Source organism: Somniosus microcephalus, chromosome 16 (assembly GCF_052327205.1).
Source record: "Somniosus microcephalus isolate GS21.2 chromosome 16, FLI_Smic_1.0, whole genome shotgun sequence".
Taxonomy (NCBI): Eukaryota; Metazoa; Chordata; class Chondrichthyes; order Squaliformes; family Somniosidae; genus Somniosus; species Somniosus microcephalus.
Genome location: NC_141002.1, coordinates 48,947,675 through 48,967,764, shown reverse-complemented (window position 1 = coordinate 48,967,764; position 20,090 = coordinate 48,947,675). Strand labels below are relative to the sequence as shown.

The 20,090-nt window shown below is 44.3% G+C and overlaps 1 protein-coding gene across 1 annotated transcript in view; it reads left to right on the top strand.

Annotated features, from left to right (window-relative positions):
• The first annotated feature begins 255 nt into the window (after positions 1 to 255).
• The window catches only part of LOC147106141 (stimulated by retinoic acid gene 8 protein homolog), a 52,072-nt gene continuing 32,237 nt past the window's right edge, over positions 256 to 20,090 (top strand). Inside the window, exons 1-5 of the mRNA XM_086008965.1 lie at positions 256 to 526; positions 2,366 to 2,441; positions 4,156 to 4,237; positions 8,788 to 8,940; positions 9,965 to 10,250. Of these exons, the coding sequence (XP_085865091.1) occupies positions 326 to 526; positions 2,366 to 2,441; positions 4,156 to 4,237; positions 8,788 to 8,940; positions 9,965 to 10,250 (798 nt within the window). The 5' untranslated portion in view covers positions 256 to 325. The remainder of the gene's footprint in view (positions 527 to 2,365; positions 2,442 to 4,155; positions 4,238 to 8,787; positions 8,941 to 9,964; positions 10,251 to 20,090) is intronic.

The following is a 20,090-nucleotide window of genomic DNA, read 5'->3' as shown; positions in this document are numbered from 1 at the left end:
CATAGACCAGTTGGGCCAAATGGCCCGTTTGTGTGCTGTAGATCTATGTAATTTCATGTAAGGTAAATCTGTTGATTAAATCACTCACTTCTCATTCTCCATAATCTATGGAAACAGATAAGGTTACTAATGAGTAATTTAAAAGATGGAATTTAAGTGAGAAGTGCCATCAATCCATGAATACTGCTCTGTGTTTAATAGGAGAGTATAATAGGAAATATTTTTGAAGCAGAATTATAGGAGTCTAGTCTGTATAATAGGGTAGCTATACTACTCATGTCTAACAGTTTGCAGCTCTGTGTATATTCCTGGATTTCAGGTTTAAATGGAGAGCTCCGGAGAGTGCACCAGTCCATACACGGATGCTAGTCCGAGCTTTTTGGCGATGCTGCAGGAAGTGGAACCTCGGGTGGCTCGTCGCCGCCTTTCTCAAGCTCGACATCGTGCAAAGCTGGCAGGTCTTTTCAATCACCTACGAGACACAGTATGTCCTCAGTCCAAGAGGACGAAAAGAATCACTTCAAAAGTAAGACAGAGTTTGAGCGTGGCATCTAAAACAAATCAAATATGATCTACGAAAGGTCATCGACCTGAAACGTTAACTCTGTTTCTCTCTTCACAGATGCTTCCTGACCTGCTGAGTTTCTCCAGCATTTTCTGTTTTTATTTCAGATTTCCAGCATCTGCAGTATTTTCTTTTTGTCAAATATGATCTAGTTTGGGTAGCGAGTTATGCACAGGATAACTGGGTTTCAAGAGTATGTTAGAGGATAATTGCTAGATTTTTCTAATTATATATCAACATACTGTTATATAGATTTGAAACCTTGTTTATATTACAGAATTCACGGAGTTACATAGGTGACACACTTCTGTGTATATTGTATAACATGTTGCATTTTACATTTTAGGATAAGAGATGAAATACAGTAAATTTTGAAAATAATATGAGACAAGTTATTTTATCTCCATTTCACTTACTTAATGCCTCTAAGATCCGCTATCGCCCTCTGATATATGTTATGTGTAGGAGCTGACATAGACATGAGCTACAAAACCCACACAAAAGATTACTGCACAAGATAAAAAATCACGGGATTGGGGGCAATATACTGGCATGGGTGGAAGATTGGCTATCTAACAGAAAACAGAGAGTGGAGATAAATGGTTCATTCTCGGGTTGGCAATCAGTAACTAGTGGTGTTCCGCAGGGGTCAGTGCTGGGACCCCAACTCTTTACAATCTATATTAACGATTTGGAGGAGGGGACCAAGTGCAACGTATCCAAGTTTGCCGATGATACAAAGATGGGAGGGAAAGCAGTGAGTGAGGAGGACATAAAAAACCTGCAAAAGGACACAGACAGGCTAAGTGAGTGGGCAGAAATTTGGCAGATGGAATATAATGTTGGAAAGTGTGAGGTTATGCACTTTGGTCGAAAAAATCAAAGAGCAAGTTATTATCTAAATGGAAAGAAACTGCAAAGTGCTACAGTACAAAGGGATCTGGGGGTCCTGGTGCATGAAACACAGAAGGTTAGTATGCAGGTACAGCAGGTGATCAGGAAGGCCAATGGAATCTTGGCTTTTATTGCAAGGGGGATGGAGTATAAAAGCAGGGAAGTCTTGCTTCAGTTATACAGGGTACTGGTGAGGCCACACCTGGAATACTGCGTACAGTTTTGGTTTCCATATTTAAGAAAAGATATACTTGCTCTCGAGGCAGTTCAGAGAAGGTTCACTCGGTTGATTCCGGAGATGAGGGAGTTGACTTATGAGGAAAGGTTGAGTAGGTTGGGCCTCTACTCATTGGAATTCAGAAGAATGAGAGGCGATCTTATCGAAACATATAAGATTGTGAGGGGGCTTGATCGGGTGGATGCAGGGAAGATGTTTCCACTGATGGGTGAGACTAGAACTAGGGGGCATAATCTTAGAATAAGGGGCTGCCATTTCAAAACTGAGATGAGGAGAAACTTCTTCACTCAGAGGGTAGTAAATCTATGGAATTTGCTACCTCAGAGAGCTGTGGAAGCTGAGACATTAAATAAATTTAAAACGGAGATAGACAGTTTCCTAGCTGATAAGGGAATTAGGGGTTACGGGGAGCTGGCAGGGAAGTGGACGTGAGTCTAGGTTCGGATCAGCCATGATCCTGTTGAATGGCGGAGCAGGCCCGAGGGGCCGTATGGCCTACTCCTGCTCCTACTTCTTATGTTCTTATGAGCTGTAGAGTATGAGGTTTTCCCTTTTACTCCGATCAAACAACTGTTTCTCTTAGCAGCAGTGACATTGCAGAATTAAACAACTTTCTTTATGTTATAACAAAGGCTAAACTTTTGCTATAAATTGGATTTTATTTGCAGTGGCAGGTATTGCGTAAGGCAAAGAACTACATTCTGGATTTAGAAAGAAAGCTTGAAAATTTGCTGAAACTTAAAGGTTAGTATATGCAGGACTATTATTATTATAATAATTCAGTTTCTATTTCTACAGCCAGCAAAATGTCAGCAAGCCAAAAATTAGTCACAGAGTTCTGATAACTGCAGTGAGTGGATGTGTCTTGTTCAGTTTGGATTAAAGGTTGTCCTTGTGGTTGTCTCCCGAGTGCAGAAGCAGATAGAAGATTGGAAAGAGGAGCAGAGGGATCTAGGGGTACAGATACACAAATCACTAAAAGTAGCGACACAGGTTAGCAAGGGCATAAAAAAGCAAACCAAGCACTGGGATTCATTTCTAGAGGGACAGAATTGAAAAACAGAGAAGTTTTGTTGAACTAGTATCGGACCTTGGTTAGACCACACTTGGAGTACTGTGCACAGTTCTCATCTCCATCTTATAAAAAGGATGTAGAGGCATTGGAGAAGGTGCAAAAAAGATTCACAAGGATGATACAAGAACTGAGACTGAACAGGCTGGGGCTCATTTCTCCTGAAAAGAGAAGGCTGAGGGATGACCTAATAGAGGCCTTTAAAATTATGATGGGGTTTGATCGGGTAGATGTAGAGAAAGTGTTTCCATTTGTGGGGGGTCCAAAACTAGGGGCCATAAATATAAGATAGTTACCAATAAATCCAATAGAAAATTCCGGAAAAACTTCTTTACTCAGAGTGGTAAGAATGTGGAAATCTTTACCACAAGGAGTAGTTGAGTCAAATAGAATAGATTTGGGGAAGCTAGATAAACACATGAGGGAGAAAGAAATAGAAGGGTATGCTGATACGATGATCTGAAGTAGGGTGGGAGGAGGCTCGTGTGGAGCATAAACACCGACACAGACCACTTGGGCCGAATGGCCTGTTTCTGTGCTGTACTGTCTAAGTAATTCTATGTAAGATGTGTGCACTGCGATAGGCACATTCATAGTAGCAGGTGTAGTCACAAGAAAATTGCACTTTAAGTGGCAACGGGCATATTTAGCACAATTAGCTCCGCTCTACATTCTTGACTATATATGGAATATAGCAGCAAGTATACTATTAGTGAACTGAAAGAGATAAAAAAAAACGTTGCATTTTTATAGTGCCTTTCATGTCTTCAGGACATCCCAAAGCGTTTCATCAGTTTAAGTGTCAGCTGTGGCTCAGTTGGTAGCACCTTTGCCTCTGAGTCATGAAGGTTGTGAGTTCATAGTCCCGATCCAGGGACTTGAGCACATAAAACTAGGCCGACACTCCAGTGCAGTGCTGAGGGAGTGCTGCACTGTCAGAGGTGCTGTCTTTTGGATGAGATGTTAAACCGAGGCCCCATCTGCTCTCTTAGGTGGACGTAAAAGATCCCATGGCACTATTTTGAAGAAGAGCAGGGGAGTTACCCTGGTGTCCTGGCCAATATTTATCCCTCAACCAACATACCAAAAACATTGCTGTTTGTGGGACCTTGCTGTGTGCAAATTGGCTGCCGTGTTTCCCACATTACAATAGTGACTCCACTTCAAAAGTACTTCATTGACTGTAAAGCACGTTCTTACCCAGTTAGCTGCACCTCGGTTAGTTTGTCAGTGCCTTAAACTCCTTACACCTCTGGTTCTGTAATATTCTTATAAACAGACTTAAATGACAATATTTGTTCAATAATATTTCAAATTGTAGCTAAATGGCACTTCTATGAGCTTCACACACCTGATTAATCTTTCTAATATTCTGCTAAATGACAGAAGCATATCATTTGGAAGATGGTCATCCATCAAATCTGGAACAAGTAAAAGAACAATACATCAGTTACTACAAGGAACATTGGTACAGTATGAAAATCAATGCACATGTAGTTATTACGGGAATCATTAGTTCAATATGAACATCAGTACAATGCCCTTATTTCAAATGGGATTATTATTTCAGTTTAATTCTTTGAACCTCCATATGATGTCATTCAAATGGGAGCAGGGCACCATGGAGTGAGAACCACTGGGCCTTGCTCTGCGAGCATGCTTCAGTTCATTTTGTCCCATCATCAACAGCTCATTTTGTTCTCAACACATGATGGAAGCTTCATCTTTACTTTCTGCCCCTCTCATGTTTGATAATAGTTGTACTCATAGCTCTAAACATTGCAAAATCTCCGCTATACTTGAGTCTCTTTTTTTCCTGTTTATTTTGTGTGTTCGAGTTTGGAAGGTAGTTGTTGAGTTCCAGTTTGAGAGCAAGCTTTTGGTATTTTCACATTTAACATACGAACAATGACAGACAGGTAAAGACCCTCTGGTCCATTGAGCCTGTCCCACACAATTGCCATACCTCGTGTATCACAATATATACACACTCCACCCCACCCAAAACCATGAGATATAAGCCTGTGTTGACCATGATATTGTATCAATCAATTCATCTCTGGTTGATGTGTCAACTTTGGTTGATGACAGCAACATGCACCAAGGTAAACTGAGCAGGCTGGAAGATTTACCCACAGATATTCTCCTTTCCCACAGTCTTCAATTTTAACCTTCTCTTCTGAGCAGGCAGCAAGGACACACACCGGAAACTGGCAGGGTTCGTCTTTAAATAGGCAGATCAGGCTCTGATGTCATCATTGGGGCCCGACTGCCATTTTAACCAGTGGCCTGAGCAGGGAAGCCATTTTGGTTTCCCCACCAGATGAAGCTAGCCAGAAGAGGCACAAAGAAGTAAGTTTTTAAAAATATTTTTACTTTCCTTGTGGGATCAGGAGGAGTAGGAGTGCTCCTCCGGGCTCCACCAGGAAAATTTAGGCCCCACTGCCCCATGCCACCCCCCAACGCCACTTCCTTTTTTTATGATTGTGAAACCCTCCTGAAACTCTTCCCAACAACTTAACTCAGTGCCAGGGATTGTTGTTTCGGTCCTGGCCGGCAGCCTCCTGCCGCCCGACATTCTGCTCCCGCCTGCTGGCCAGATGCTACTTCACACCGATTTCGGGCAGACAACTGACTGGGGGCATGTAAATGAAGCCCGGGGATTAAAATCGGAAGTCAAGGAAGGGTTTGCCGCTCCTCTCAGCCACCGCTCACCCGATTCCCGCCCGAATGGAGTGTTTACGGGATGGTTTCCTGGACCAATATGTCGAGGAGCCAACCAGAGATCAGGCCATCTTAGACTGGGTATTATGTAACGAGAAAGGATTAATTAGCAATCTTGTTGTACGAGGCCCCTTGGGTCGGAGCGATCATAATATGATAGAATTCTTCATTAAGATGGAGAATGAAGTAGTTGACTCAGAGACTAGGGTCCTGAATTTAAATAAAGAAAACTACGACGGTCTGAGGCGCGAGTTGGGTAGGATTGATTGGGGAATGTCACTCACAGGGTTGACGGTGAATAGGCAATGGCAAACATTCAAAGACCGCATGGATGAGCTACAGAATTTGTTCATCCCAGTTTGGCATAAAAATAAAACAAAAAAGGTGACTCAACCGTGGCTAACAAGGGAAATTAGGGATAGCATAAGATCCAGGGAATGGCCAGAAAAAGCAGTAAACCTGAGGATTAGGAGCAGTTTAGGATTCAACAAAGGAGGACAATGGAATTAATTAAGAAGGGGAAAATAGAATATGAGAGTAAGCTTGCTGGGAACATACAAACTGACTGTAAAAGCTTTTATAGATATGTGAAGAGAAAAAGATTGGTGAAGTCAAGCATAGGTCCCTTGCAGTCAGAATCAGGGGAATTTATAATGGGGAACAAAGAAATGGCAGACCAATTAAATACATATTTTGGTTCTGTCTTCACAAAGGAGGACACAAATAACCTCCCAGAGATGTCGGGGAACATAGGGTCTGATGAAAGGGAGGAACTAAAAGAAATCAGTATTTGTAGGGAAATGGTGTTAGGGAAATTGACGGGATTGAAGGCCGATAAATCCCCAGGGCCTGATAATCTACATCCTAGGGTACTTAAGGAAGTGGCCCTAGAAATAGTAGATGCATTGCTGATCATCTTCCAACATTCTATGGAATCTGGAACAGGACCCATGGATTGGAGGGTAGCTAATGTTACCTCACTATTCAAAAAAGGTGGTAGAGAGAAAACAGGGAATTACAGACCGGTAAGCCTGACATCGGTAGTGAGGAAAATGCTAGAATCCATTATAAAAGATGTAATAGCAGAGCACTTGGAAAACAGTGACAGGATCGGACAAAGTCAACATGGATTTACTAAAGGTAAATCGTGCTTGACTAATCTACTGGAATTTTTTGAGGATGTAACTGGTAAAATAGTTAAGGGAGAACCAGTGGATGTGGTGTATTTGGACTTTCAGAAGGCTTTCGATAAGGTCCCGCATAAGAGATTAGCATGTAAAGTTAAGGCACATGGGATTGGGGGCAAGGTATTCACTTGGATAGAGAACTGGTTGGCAGACAGAAAGCAAAGAGTTGGAATAAACGGGTCTTTTTCCGAGTGGCAGGCAGTGACCAGTGGGGTACCGCAGGGATCGGTCCTTGGACCCCAGCAATTCACAATATATTGATCTAGACAAGGGAACTAGATGTAATATCTCCAAATTTGCAGACGACACAAAGCTGGGTGGGTGTGTGTGCTGTGAGGAGGATGCCGAGAAACTCCAGTATGATTTGGACAGGTTGGGTGATTGGGCAGAAGCATGGCAGATGCAATATAACGTGGATAAATGTGAGGTTATCCACTTTGGTGGCAAAAACAGGAAGGCAGATTATTATTTGAATGGCAATAGATTGGGAGAAGGGGAAGTGCAACGAGACCTGGGTGTCCTTGTGCACCAGTCGCTGAAGGTAAGCATGCAGGTGCAGCAGGCGGTTAAGAAGGCAAATGGTATGTTGGCCTTCGTAGCGAGAGGGTTTGAATACAGGAACAAGGATGTCTTGCTGCAGTTGTACAGGGCCTTGGTGAGACCACATCTTGAGTATTGTGTGCAGTTCTGGTCGCCTTGTCTGAGGAAGGATGTTCTTACCATGGAAGGAGTTCAGCGAAGATTCACCAGGCTGATACCTGGGATGGCAGGAATGACGTATGAGGAGAGATTGGGTCGATTGGGCTTATACTCGCTGGAGTTTAGAAGAATGAGAGGGGATCTCATTGAAACTTATAAAATTCTGACAGGCCTGGACAGACTAGATGCAGGAAGGATGTTCCTGATGGTCAGGGAGTCCAGAACCAGGGGTCACAGTCTAAGGATAAGGGGTAAGCCATTTAGGACAGAGATGAGGAGGAATTCCTTCACCCAGAGAGTGGTGAACTTGTGGAATTCTCTACCACAGAAGGCAGTAGAGGCCAATTCATTAAATATATTCAAGAAGGAGTTGGATATATTTCTTAAGGCTAAAGGGATCAAGGGGTATGGGGAGAAAGCAGGTACCGGGTGCTGAATTTGGATGATCAGCCATGATCGCATTGAATGGCGGAGCAGGCTCGAGGGGCTGAATGGCCTACTCCTGCTCCTATCTTCTATGTTTCTATGAATTAAAATTGGAGCTTTTGTGTTCCCTACCTTTTGTTTTGTCATTTTCAGAGTGCTGCACAGCAATGTCTATCTTAAAAATTCAGAATTTTCTTTAGAATTTTGGAGTCAGTGCCGTTGAAGATCCCTAGCACTTCGGGGAGAGGGTGGATGTTTCTGGGGGAGTTTCTCTTAACACCAACAGAGCCTAGAGCAATCCTGGACATGGGTCTTAAGATGTTTCTTTGTGCTGTATATACAATCAGGTGCCTACCATTTAGAGGAAGGCAGAGTTCCTCAAATTTCCTTGCTTTCCCTACCTCCCAGTCCATTTGGATTTAAGTTATTCATTTGTACATGTTGATTGCAGTAGATTTAAAGAATGAGGACCACCTTAAATGTGGTGGGTAATCTGATATGATTAATTTACAGGAAACAATGAGGTTGGAACATTAATATAGTATTAATTACTACAGCGAATAGTGGTACAATGTCAGCAGATGTACATTCAGTTACTATATACATGTTTCTACATTAACATGTAACTGGAGTATAACATTAATGCATTACTACTTAGTGCAAAGATCAGTGGTGCTTTAGCAATTTAAAGGGTAAAGTGCAAGGATCGGAAGGCAGACATTTTGGAGCCATAAGTATAGTTTTATTTCTTGAAATATAAGATATTTCATTTACATATAAATATCTTAATGAAAACATAAGAGAAAGTGAAGAATACTTTATTGAAATTTTATTCAAAAACTATAATTTTCTGATATAAAATTTACCAAATTGCACCATTTAGAGGAATTATGTTCCTGAACTCCAGTATTTGTGCATTCTTAATTTTTTCTCTTTTTTTACCTTCACTTACATCCGTAACAAATTTTTCCTACCTTCACAGTGACTTGGCATCAGCAAACCTACCGGGTAAGTCAAGGGCGGCCCTTTGGCAGTGGCTGAGAGAATACAGAGGTCATCCTGCAGAGAGTGATGTGAAACCAGTCTGTTCCCAGTCTCCTGTGAAATCCTCCGCAGACCTCATAGAATTCGAAGGGTTAGTATTGCATACCATGCCATCACGGTGCTGTGGAGTGAAGGGTAGATACAGGTTAACTAAGTCACTATTAGCAGATTTCTCCTCTCCTTACCCCACTAATTTCTGTTTTCCAAATAAATTAGCAATGCTCCAACAGCAAGGTCCTAATAGGGTGAGGAAAGTATTCCGTTCTGTACCTGTTGCTGTGGTCCTGCACTGAACAAACATATCCCTCTTGATCAGAATAAGTGCAGATTCTCTGAGGCACATGGAACGACACATCAGTTATTAAATGTTTGAAAAACATGTACATTTACAGTTAGTACAAATCTAGTTTTTTGGCAGACTGTGCTCTCCCTACATTTCCAACCTCTTTGTATTTCTTCCGGTGTAGCTTGCAATGGCATAATGTTTGGGTACAAACTTGATCAGTCCTGTCAGGCACCCCCTCTCCATGTAAACGTGCAACCTGTTTCATGTTATTTGAATTCTTGGAGTAATGTTATTTTATCATTACTTATATCTTTATGCTGAAAGCCTTTCTCTGCCTGATCAGATGAGTGTGTTTCTTCCAGTGCCACTCTAGAAGTTGCACAAGAGGGTTGTGCCATCTGATTTTTCTCACCTTCTTTCAGTCGAAGTATTTCTGTCTTCCTAATAATCCCCTTTCCCCAACGACCATAAGACTGGGAACTCCTCATGGGGAACTGTACAGGGAAACCCTCTCATTTGGCAGTGCAGTATGCCAGTGCAGCACATCACAAGGACACCAGAGAGTATGATAGCTTTAAATGCAAATTAAGGGCTGATACGGTGGCACTGTAGTGTAGAGTGATGTTGCTTTAACATGTTATGTTTGGACCAAAGGCACTGCTGTGCACAGTGCAAAATTCCTAATATTATCCCTGTGGCATAGGCAGAAGAGCCTCTGGGCCTCACCTAACAGGAAGAGACACAAAAATCAGATGCGGAAGCATGCCAGGCTGTTCTCACTTCCCAATTGTTTTGAAATGTTCTTCTACTGCATTTTTCATTCTGGCAGATACCTGAATTTTTACAAAGAAACGGTGGACCTTTTGGTGGAGAATAGGATTGTGTCCATGGAACAGATCACCCTCTCCATTGTATCAAAAGCAATTTCGCATCTCTGGCAGGACATGTCGGGGGAGAAGAAGGCAGCCATCTTCAAAAAATGCTCCCAAAGGGTGTGTTTGTCCCCGGGCGAACAAATCACGCTGCAGATACCTTTGCAGATGGACTGTACTGTGAGAGACAGAGCTTTAGACAGCCAGGGAGCCAGTGGTTCTTCAGAATCCAATCATGACGAGGTACCTCACCAAGAAATTTCTATACAAGATTAATGAAAGTAAAAAAAATGTCTCTATTTAATAGGCAAAAAAAAGACACTTTTTTTTTCTTCTGGCTTTCTCCTTTCTATGGAAAACACAATGCCAAAGGTTATAATGGACAAAACCCATAATGTGTGAGGCAGGTCATAGAGTCATAACGGCACAGAAGGAGACCATTTGGCTCATCGAGTCCGTGCCGCCTCTCTGTAGAGCAATCCAGTCAGTCCCATTCCCCTGCTCTATCCCCGTAGCCCTGCAAGTTTATTTCCCTGAAGTGCCTATCCAGTCTCTCCTTGAAAACATTGAGTGTTTTCGCTTCCACCACTTCCGTTGGCAGCGAGTTCCAGGTCCTCACCACTCGCTGCGTAAAAAAGTTTTTCCTCACATCCCCCTGTATCTCTTGCCCAAAACCTTAAATCTGTGTCCCCTAGTCCTTGTACCATCAACTAGTGGGAACAGCCTTTCCCCATCTAGCCTATCCAAAATCATAATCTTGTACACCTCTATCAAATCACCCCTCAACCTCCTTTGCTCTAATGAAAACAAATCCAGCTTCTCCAACCTGTCCTTGTAGCTAAGATCCCCCATCCCCAGAACCATTCTGGTAAATCTCCTCTGCACCCTCTCAAGTGCCTTCACATCCTTCCTAAAGTGTGGTGACCAGAACTGGACACAATACTCCAGTTGTGGCCTAACCAGTGCTTTATAAAGGTTCAGCATAACTTCATAAGAACATAAGAAATAGGAGCAGGAGTAGGCCAATCGGCCCCTCGAGCCTGCTCCGCCATTCAATAAGATCATGGCTGATCTGATCCTAACTGCCAATCCACTATCACAGAACCATCTCCTGCATCTAACAGAATTAGACACACGAAATAGGAGCAGGATCAGGCTACACGGCCCCTGGGCCCGCTCCGCTACCCACAGGGCCATGACCGATCCGAACCTAGACTCATGTCCAAATTCCTGCCCGCTCCCCGTAACCCTTAATTCCCTTTACTTCTAGGAAACTGTCTATTTCTGTTTTAAACTTCTCTACTTTTGTACTCAATACCTCTATTTATGAAGCCCAAAATCCCATATGCTTTGCTAACCACTCTCTCAATATGTCCCGCCACCATAGGGACCTATGCACATTAACTCCCAGGTCCCTCTGACCCTGCACACTCTTTAAAACTGTACCGTTAAGTGTATATTGCCGCTCCCTGCTCCTTCTGCCAAAATGCATCACTTCTCTGTATTAAATTCCATCTGCCACTTGTCTGTCCATTCTGCTAGCCTTTCTATGTCCTGTTGCAGTCGATTGGTATCATCCTCACTGTTTGCCACACCCCCAAGTTTGGTGTCATCAGCAAAATTAGAAATTCTACTCTGTATTCTAATATCCAGGTCATTTATATATATCAAAAAAAGCAGTGGCCCCAGCACTAACCCTTGGGGAACATCACTGTCTACCATCCTCCAGTCTGAAAAACAGCCATTTACCACAACTCGCTGTTTTCTGCCCTTAAGCCAACTCCTTATCCAAGCTGCCACTGACCCACCTATTCCATGAGCCTCAATTTTGTTAACCAGCCTTCTATGTGGTACTTTGTCAAACGCCTTCCTAAAATCCATGTAGACAACATCCATTGCATTCCCTTCATCAATCAAACACAATCTGCCTTTTACTAATCCGTGTTGGCTCTCCTTAATTAGCTTAAACCTTTCCAAGTGCCTGTTAATTTTTTTTTTGATTATTGTTTCTAAAACTTTACCCACCACTGATGTTAAACTGACCGGCCTGTAGTTACTAGGATTGTCCTTACACCCTTTCTTGAACAATGGTGTCACATTTGCCACTTTCCAATCCTCAGGCACCTCCCCTGCATCTAGGGAAGATTGCAAAATTATGGCAAGCCCTTCCGCTATTCCCTCCCCCAATTCCCTTAGCAACCTGGGATGCAAGCCATCTGGGCCAGGCGACTTATCCACTCTAAGCATACCCAGTCTTTCTAGTACATCCTGTCTATCAATTTTCACCCCTTCCATTGCTTCTACCTTTTCCACTTCTACCGATATTTTGTCAGCATCCACCTCCTTAGTAAACACCGATACAAAGTGAGTATTCTAGCCTTGCCCTGTGCCTCTAAGCATATGTCATCCTCTTTGTCTCTAATAGGCCCCACCCCACCTCTTACTACCCACTTACTGTTTACATGCCGGTAGAAGAATTTTTGGTTCCCTTTTATGTTAACTGCCATTCTACTCTCATATTCTCTCTTTGCCAATCTTATTTTCATCTTCACATCCCCTCTCAACTTATTGTATTTGGTCTGGTTCTCCCTTGAAGAATTCACCTGACATTCATCATACACCCTCTTTTTTTTGTTTCATCATCTTCTCTATCTCCCTCATCATCCAAGGAGCTCTTGCTTTGGTTCCCTTACCCTTCCCTCTTGTTGCAATGTACCTAGCCTGTACTTGGAACATCTCCTCCTTAAAGATCACCCATTGTTCCGTTACAGTTTTTCCTGTCAGTCTTTGGTTCCATTTTACCCTGGCTAGATCCTTTCGCATCCCATTGAAGTTAACCCTGTTCCAGGTTAGAAGGTCCTCTTGACATATACAATGTACATCCTACTCCCTGTTGTGGATGCTGTGCTGGGCAAATAACCGTGGCCACTCAGGTAACTTGGTAGCACTGAATGACATTGTGCTATTTCTTTTATTTTTTTTAAAATAATATAATTTATTTTTTCCTTCATAGTTGTGTTTCACCCCACCCCCCTTGTGTCATTCCCAGATGGAGGCACAAATGCTATTTTAAGTGACTGGGATGAATTAACTAATGAATTTTTCATCCCTTGCAATTTTTCATTGAGCTCTTGCAATCTGAACTGTTTTAATGTAATATTAATAGCCTGCTTCCATCCTTGATAGTAAGCCAGTTCCAGGCACTTACAGTTGAATAACCGTATCCTGGTTATCAGGAAGACATTGCAATGTGCATAAATTTATCACAATAACTAATTTCAGTCTCTGCAGGGTTTTCCCAGACTGTTCACACATTTAAATATGCACATCAGGTGATTATATAGTTGCAGCTAGTTAATCTAAAACCCCAGCTTTTCAACTCGCCTTTACTTACAAAAGGGATTCCCACCAGGGCTTCGAGAGACATCCATAAACTTGGATGTGGGAATGCTGCACTGCAAGAATCTGTAAGCACATAGCTGCCAAGCTCCTTGGAATAGGGACAACTCCTAGCCCATTAGGTGACCCCCATATTTATAGTTAGTACAGAAATACATATATTAGCATTACCTGTATTAGGTCTCATGAATGTTAGGTCTCATCCTTTGCCAAATGCAGTCAATTCTATTTCTAAAGTCTCACAGTCCTTGGGCCTTATCTTGTTTTTCACATTCTTAGTCCTTATTCATTGGCTCTGACTTCACCATCCCTTAAGTATGTGCTTATCCCTGTTCTAGATAAGTTAGTGGTTCATCGCCACTATTACCTAACAGTACTCAGTATTTTTCATCACGTTCCCAGCATGAGAACAGTGCAAGTATTCTTTGCAGTAAATCACATATTGATTTTAACCTATTTGTTACCAATAGCTAGCTCTGGTGCACAGGTCTTTAGCACTACAAGCACTTTCAGGCCCCATAGAATTTGCTGTGTCCAGCGCACTCACTGACTTCTTAATGTCACATGGAAAGAAAAGAAAGACTTGTATTTATATAGCACCTTTTCAACTTTAGGATATCCCAAAGTGCTTTACAGCCAATGAAGTACTTTTGAAGTGTAGTCATTGCTGTAATGTAGGAATGACCTGAATTGGCTGGACACTAGTATCCATGATGGAGGAGGCTGGGTAGGATCGTGTACTTGACGCTTTTGGCTAAAGACACAAACACTTCATGGGAGGGAAAGTAGTGAGTGAGGAGGACATAAAAAACCTGCAAAGGGACATAGACAGGCTAAGTAAGTGGGCAGAGATTTGGCAGATGGAATACAATACTGGAAAGTGTGAGGTTATGCACTTTGGCAGGAAAAATCATAGTGCAAGTTATTATCTTAATGGCAAGAAACTGGAAAGTACTGTAGTACAAAGGGATCTGGGGGTCCTGGTGCACGAAACTCAAAAAGTTAGTATGCAGGTGCAGCAAGTGATCAAGAAGGCCAATGGAATGTTGGCTTTTATTGCTAGGGGGATAGAATATAAAAACAGGGAGGTATTGCTGCAGTTGTACAAGGTATTGGTGAGACCGCACCTGGAATACTGCATACAGTTTTGGTGTCCATACTTAAGAAAAGACATACTTGCGCTTGAGTCAGTACAAAGAAGGTTCACTCGGTTAATTCCGGGGATGAGGGGGTGGACATATGATGAGAGGTTGAGTAGATTGGGACTCTACTCATTGGAGTTCAGAAGAATGAGAGGCGATCTTATTGAAACATATAAGATTGTGAAGGGGCTTGATCGGGTGGATGCGGTGAGGATGTTCCCAATGATGGGTGAAACTAGAACTAGGGGGCATAATCTTAGAATAAGGGGCTGCTCCTTCAAAACTGAGATGAGGAGAAACTTCTTCACTCAGAGGGTGGTAGGTTTGTGGAATTTGCTGCCCCAGAAAGCTGTGGAAGCTACATCATTAAATACATTTAAAACAGAAATAGATAGCTTCCTAGAAGTAAAGGGAATTAAGGGTTACGGGGAGCGGGCAGGAAATTGGACATGAGTCTAGGTTCGGAATGGTCGTGGCCCTGTGGGTAGTGGAGCGGGCCCAGGGGCCGTGTAGCCTGGTTCTGCTCCTACTTCTTGTGTTCTAATTCTGTTAGATTTCAGGAGATGGTTTTATTCCTGTTCCTGGCTGGGGTGGAGATCGCCTTTACAGAAGGTAAGTACTGTAGAAAATATAGGGACAGAGTGATCTCCTGGACGAGTTTCGATCGCCTAGATGGGTCGGAGAGGAATTTCCCAGATTTTTTCTCCCAAATTGGCCATTGGGTTTTTTAATCTGGTTTTTCGCCTCTCCCGGGAGATCACATGGGTTTGGGTGAGATGGAGAGTGATAGTAGATTTGAGGTTAGGATCAGATCAGCCATGATCTTATTGAATGGTGGAGCAGGCTCGAGGGGCCGACTGGCCTACTCCTGCTCCTATTTCTTATGTTCTTTGCTTCTTGCACTCATGCTGGGCTCCACCATGGCTAAGAATTGAGATTTTCATGGAACCTCCTCCTCTTACCAGCTGCCTGGTTTTTCACCACCATTCTTGACCGGTAGGGCTACAGAGTTTTACTCTGTACTGATAGTTGTGGGACTGCTTAGCTCTGTCTATAGCTTGCTGCTTTTGATGTTTAATTACATAGACCTGGAAATTCAATGACGTTTTTTGGGTGCTAAATGGGCGCCATTGCCTCCAATATGGCAGGCAGGAAGCGTACATTCATTACGAGCCGGAAGTGCGCTGGCCACTATATTGGTAAAGGCAAAAAAAATAGGCGTCCAGGGCCCGCACTTGAAACAGGCATTAGGCCCTTTGCATACCCCCTTCCCCGATCGTGACCTTGACGCCAAATCATTTATGTATATGGTGAACAACAGTGGCTCCAGCACCGATCCCTGTGGGACACCACTTCCCACTTTCTACCAGCCCAAGAAACTTTCCCTAACTACTACCCTCTGTTTTCTGCTTTGTAGCCGTCTTTCAACCCATTCAGCTACCTGGCCCCTGACTCCAGACACCATTGGCATAAGTCTGTTATGTGGGCCTTTATTGAAAGATTCCTGGGGTCCATTATGGGTTGATAACAGTTTCATGGTGAATAATTACACCGAGTCATTTCCTAACTACATTTGTTAACAGAGACACCCGTTCCCCTACATAATATGATTTGTGTCTTCTCTTCCAGTGCCCTTATATTTCTAGAAGAAATAATGTTAGGCGGCCCTGGTTACAAAGAGTTCATTTTTGGAGCCTGCGTTCCCCAGCTGGAGTCTTACTGGACAGGAGCGCAGTTTCGAGAACCGGGCGTAGAGTTTAGCATACGCGATTTACAGTGCTCCTGACTTTTCAGTCGTTCTGTTCTCAATTAATAATTATTTACAAACTAATGTAAATGAATTAAATTAAACCTATGGGCTGCTTTATTCCTCCATCCTTTGCTAGGGTGCTGGACAGGTCAGCGAGGTTGAAGTGCGGTTCCCCCTGTCCAGGTCTCAAGGTGCCTGAATTTGATAGTCTGGTTCATTTGTATGGCCCGGTCACACCTCAGACAAGACCCGTGCCCCCGGTAGGGGTTTGTGCCTGGAAATGGGGGTGGCAAGAGAGGCGCAGCTGCGAGACTGCCTGCCAACCTCCGCGCCATCCAGCTGCTGTAGGGAGAAGGCCCAGGCCTGAAAATCTGTGGGGAGCTTGCAAAAGAAGGTAGGACTTACCTATTCACGCTTTCCTGGTCTTGCTGCCTGGCTCCCTCAGGTCCACCAACCTGAGCAGGTCTCAGGTGCAAGGCCTAATGTCGTCACCTTCAGATGCCATTCAAAATGGGTGCCCTTCCATTGCATAGAGAGGAAATTGAAGCTGGAATGTCGGGAACACCCTTCCTCACTTCATTTCCATTGCAGCTCTTGTCCTTCACCTGTTGTAGGCGCAGGCTAATCTCTTTGGGAAGCCCCAGAAATCCAGGGGCAATATAGAGGGTTAGGAAACCCAATGTATTTAGATCTCCACCCACTTTTCCTCTCCATTGCACCTGGGAACCGAGTGTCCCCCGTGCACTTGGGCAAGGACTATCGGGGCCCTAGCCCTCTGTAGTAGCTTTGCTAAGTAGATAACTCATTCTCAGGTATGCTTGGTGCTGTTCTTGGCATGCTCTTCCACGCTCCACATTGAGCCAGAGTTGTTGCATTGGCTTTGTGATGATCAAGGAGTGAAGGATTTGCTAGCCCGTGAGGTTACAGATTGTGGTGGTATACAATTCTGTTGCTACTGGCCCACAGCACCACACAGATGTTTGGTTTTGTGCTAGCCATAACTTAATTGATTTTAGCATCAGATTCATCATGGGTAAGTAGAATCATTGGCCGCGATTTTGCCAGCGCTCAGAGAGCGGGTTCAGAGGTGGGTCAGGTGTTAAAGTCGCAATGATTGACGGCAGGTCGGAAACCCGCTGCGAACCCACCTCCGTATGAGTTTCAAGAGTGTCGGGTCTGTGATTTCACAACAGACCCGACACCAAGCAGTAGGTAAGGGATTTAAGGCTCAACTCCTTGTTAAGTGCTTGGTAACTGCTATTTTGAGAGCCTTTTGCAATTTTCCAACATTTGATTCGGGGTTCACAACGTTCGGAGATCACGCCAGGTAAGTATGTCGGGAAGACCAACAAGCTGGAAACTTCACAGCTGCAACTGCAGTGTAAAAGCTACACTCTCAAATCTGCTCAATTTCAGATGTCAGAGGTTGCTGATTTCATGATTTGGGAGACACATTCTGTCTTGAGGCTGTAAGTGTGTGGTGTTAACTCTATATCCACTGTCACCTGCATTGCTGGACATAAAAGGTGCCCTCACCCTTCACTGTGCCACCTCAAATTGGGATCACACAAATGACAACGATGTCAAATGTTCATACAAGATTAATTTATTCCAACATAATAAAAGAACAGAAACTTAACATTGCATTCTATCAGAACACCCAAGTGAGTACCCTTGTAATCATTTATGTGTCAGCTTTCTCTTACGCATGCTTCTATGTTGTGCTGCCCCTGTGGCTTCAGCAGCTGTAGAGACAGCATGTTCACTTCCCTGCTGCGCCTGCTTAGACACCTTTGGCGGTCGTCCTCTAGGTTTTGGAGCCTTTGAAGGCCCCGCCAAAGTCTGCTCCTCCTGCGGCTGCAAGGGGCAGACTCGGCCATCACTGTTCTGGCAGTCATCTGGGGCTTTGATCGAGGGGTGGGCAATGGAATGGAAGTTGGAGCGCTTGGAGAGGAGCCCCCACTTACATGTCGCCTCCCACCATCATCCCTCTCATCGGCCACCCGCACTTTTCTGCTAACAAGAAGCTGGAGAGCACTTTGCTGCACATCAGTGGGGCCAAGAGGATCCGTCTCTGTACTGACAGTCCTCATAACGGGGACGTCCATGAACCTTTGGTTCCTCTCCACGATAGAGCCCATTTATCCTCCATAGCTGACACTCTATTTAGAAGAGGCACCATGTTCATTTGAATCTAGCGATTTATGTCCTCCATGGAGGTTGCCATCCTTTCCATGGCAGGACCTACATTCGCCAATGCGTGCACATCGGCATTACTCGTGTTTGAGATGGACTCCTCCATTACCTGCACACTTGCAGTCACCGTGGTTGCAAACCCAGTCAGAGCTTCCGGCACTTGGTCCTGAAACTCCAGCACCGCTCTCTTTCTGGATTGCCCCCGAGGCTCAGCGTCTACATGCAGCTGAGCAGAGCTAGGAGCGTCCTGCGGCCTCCGACGAGGACTCTCTACTGTTGTCCCTGTCTCCACCATCTGCTCTTGCTCACTCGTGCATTGTGATACACCAGGTGACAACACTACTCTATCTCGCGAATGACTCACCTTGGCGTGCGTCTCTGCGCTGGTGCTGGGTGCGCTCATTTCTGCTGACGCTCCTCCCTCAGAGGATGCAGCATCCTCTGAGGAGTCTTCCCGCTCTTCCTCCTGGACAGTAGGGAGGGGGGGGGGGCTCTCAATGGTCCTGCGGGAGAGTAAAGCCATGAGTTAGACATGTGATATGTAGAATGCAGACACATCCCATTGTGCACATGATGAGCATTCAATTTCTAATGACATCAGATGCCATATATGTCACTCATGAAAGCCAAATAAGATGGATGGAGAAACGTTCTGTCACCAGGTTGTTCAACTGAACCCGTCTCTCCGTCCCCCACTTTGAGCTGTTCCCCTGATCCCACAATTTCCAGAGAGTATTATCCTCAGTATTGGTCAGCTGTGATAAGGATGGTGGTTCTCCTGTTCTCTCCCTCTCCCTCTTATTGTGGGCTCTCTTTTCCTGCAATGAGGAAAAGAAGTGGAGTTTCAGTGAGAGTGATGGAATGAGTGTAAAGAATGGATAGGATAGATGTTTAGAGGGAGACTGAAGGAGTGGGTTCCCATAACGAAGTCCCCTCCTTTTGAGTTGTTAGTTGTTGTCAGTGCATAACCTTGAGGGTGGGTGTGAGGGGTGCCTAGTAAGATGGGGAAGTGAATCTGTGCATAGGGAGAGTGGGATGGTGCAAGGGATGTTAGGTTGAGTCAGGATGTGATGGGGATGTGATGACAGGCACAGCAGTATTAAGGTAAGTGACCTTTTATACTCACTTTTCCACAACACAGGAGATCATTGAAGCTTTTCCTGCATTGGACCCAGGTGCGACCTGGCATTGACCTCCTCACCGATTTGCAGCCAGGGTGCCTTTGTCTGCTGAGGAGGTTTCCTTCTTCCATCAGATGGGTACAGGACCTCCCGACGTCCTCTGACTCCCTCCACAAGAGGGAGTCCTCGTTAAAGCGTGGAGCTGCCTTTTGTTTCTCTGCAGACATTGTGGTGAGAAGCAGCAGTCAGAAGCACCAGAAACCACCTGAGATCTAATGGGGAAATGGCCTCCTTAAATGCACCGGCTGCAAACGCGTCAGCACATCAGCTGAACAGACCCGCCCCGCACCTTGCGATCAGGGCGGGTAACCCACTTGGCGGGCTTAAGAACATAAGAAATAGGAGCAGGAATAGGCCACTTGGCCCCTCGAGCCTGCTCCGCCATTCAATAAGATCATGGCTGATCTTGGGCTCA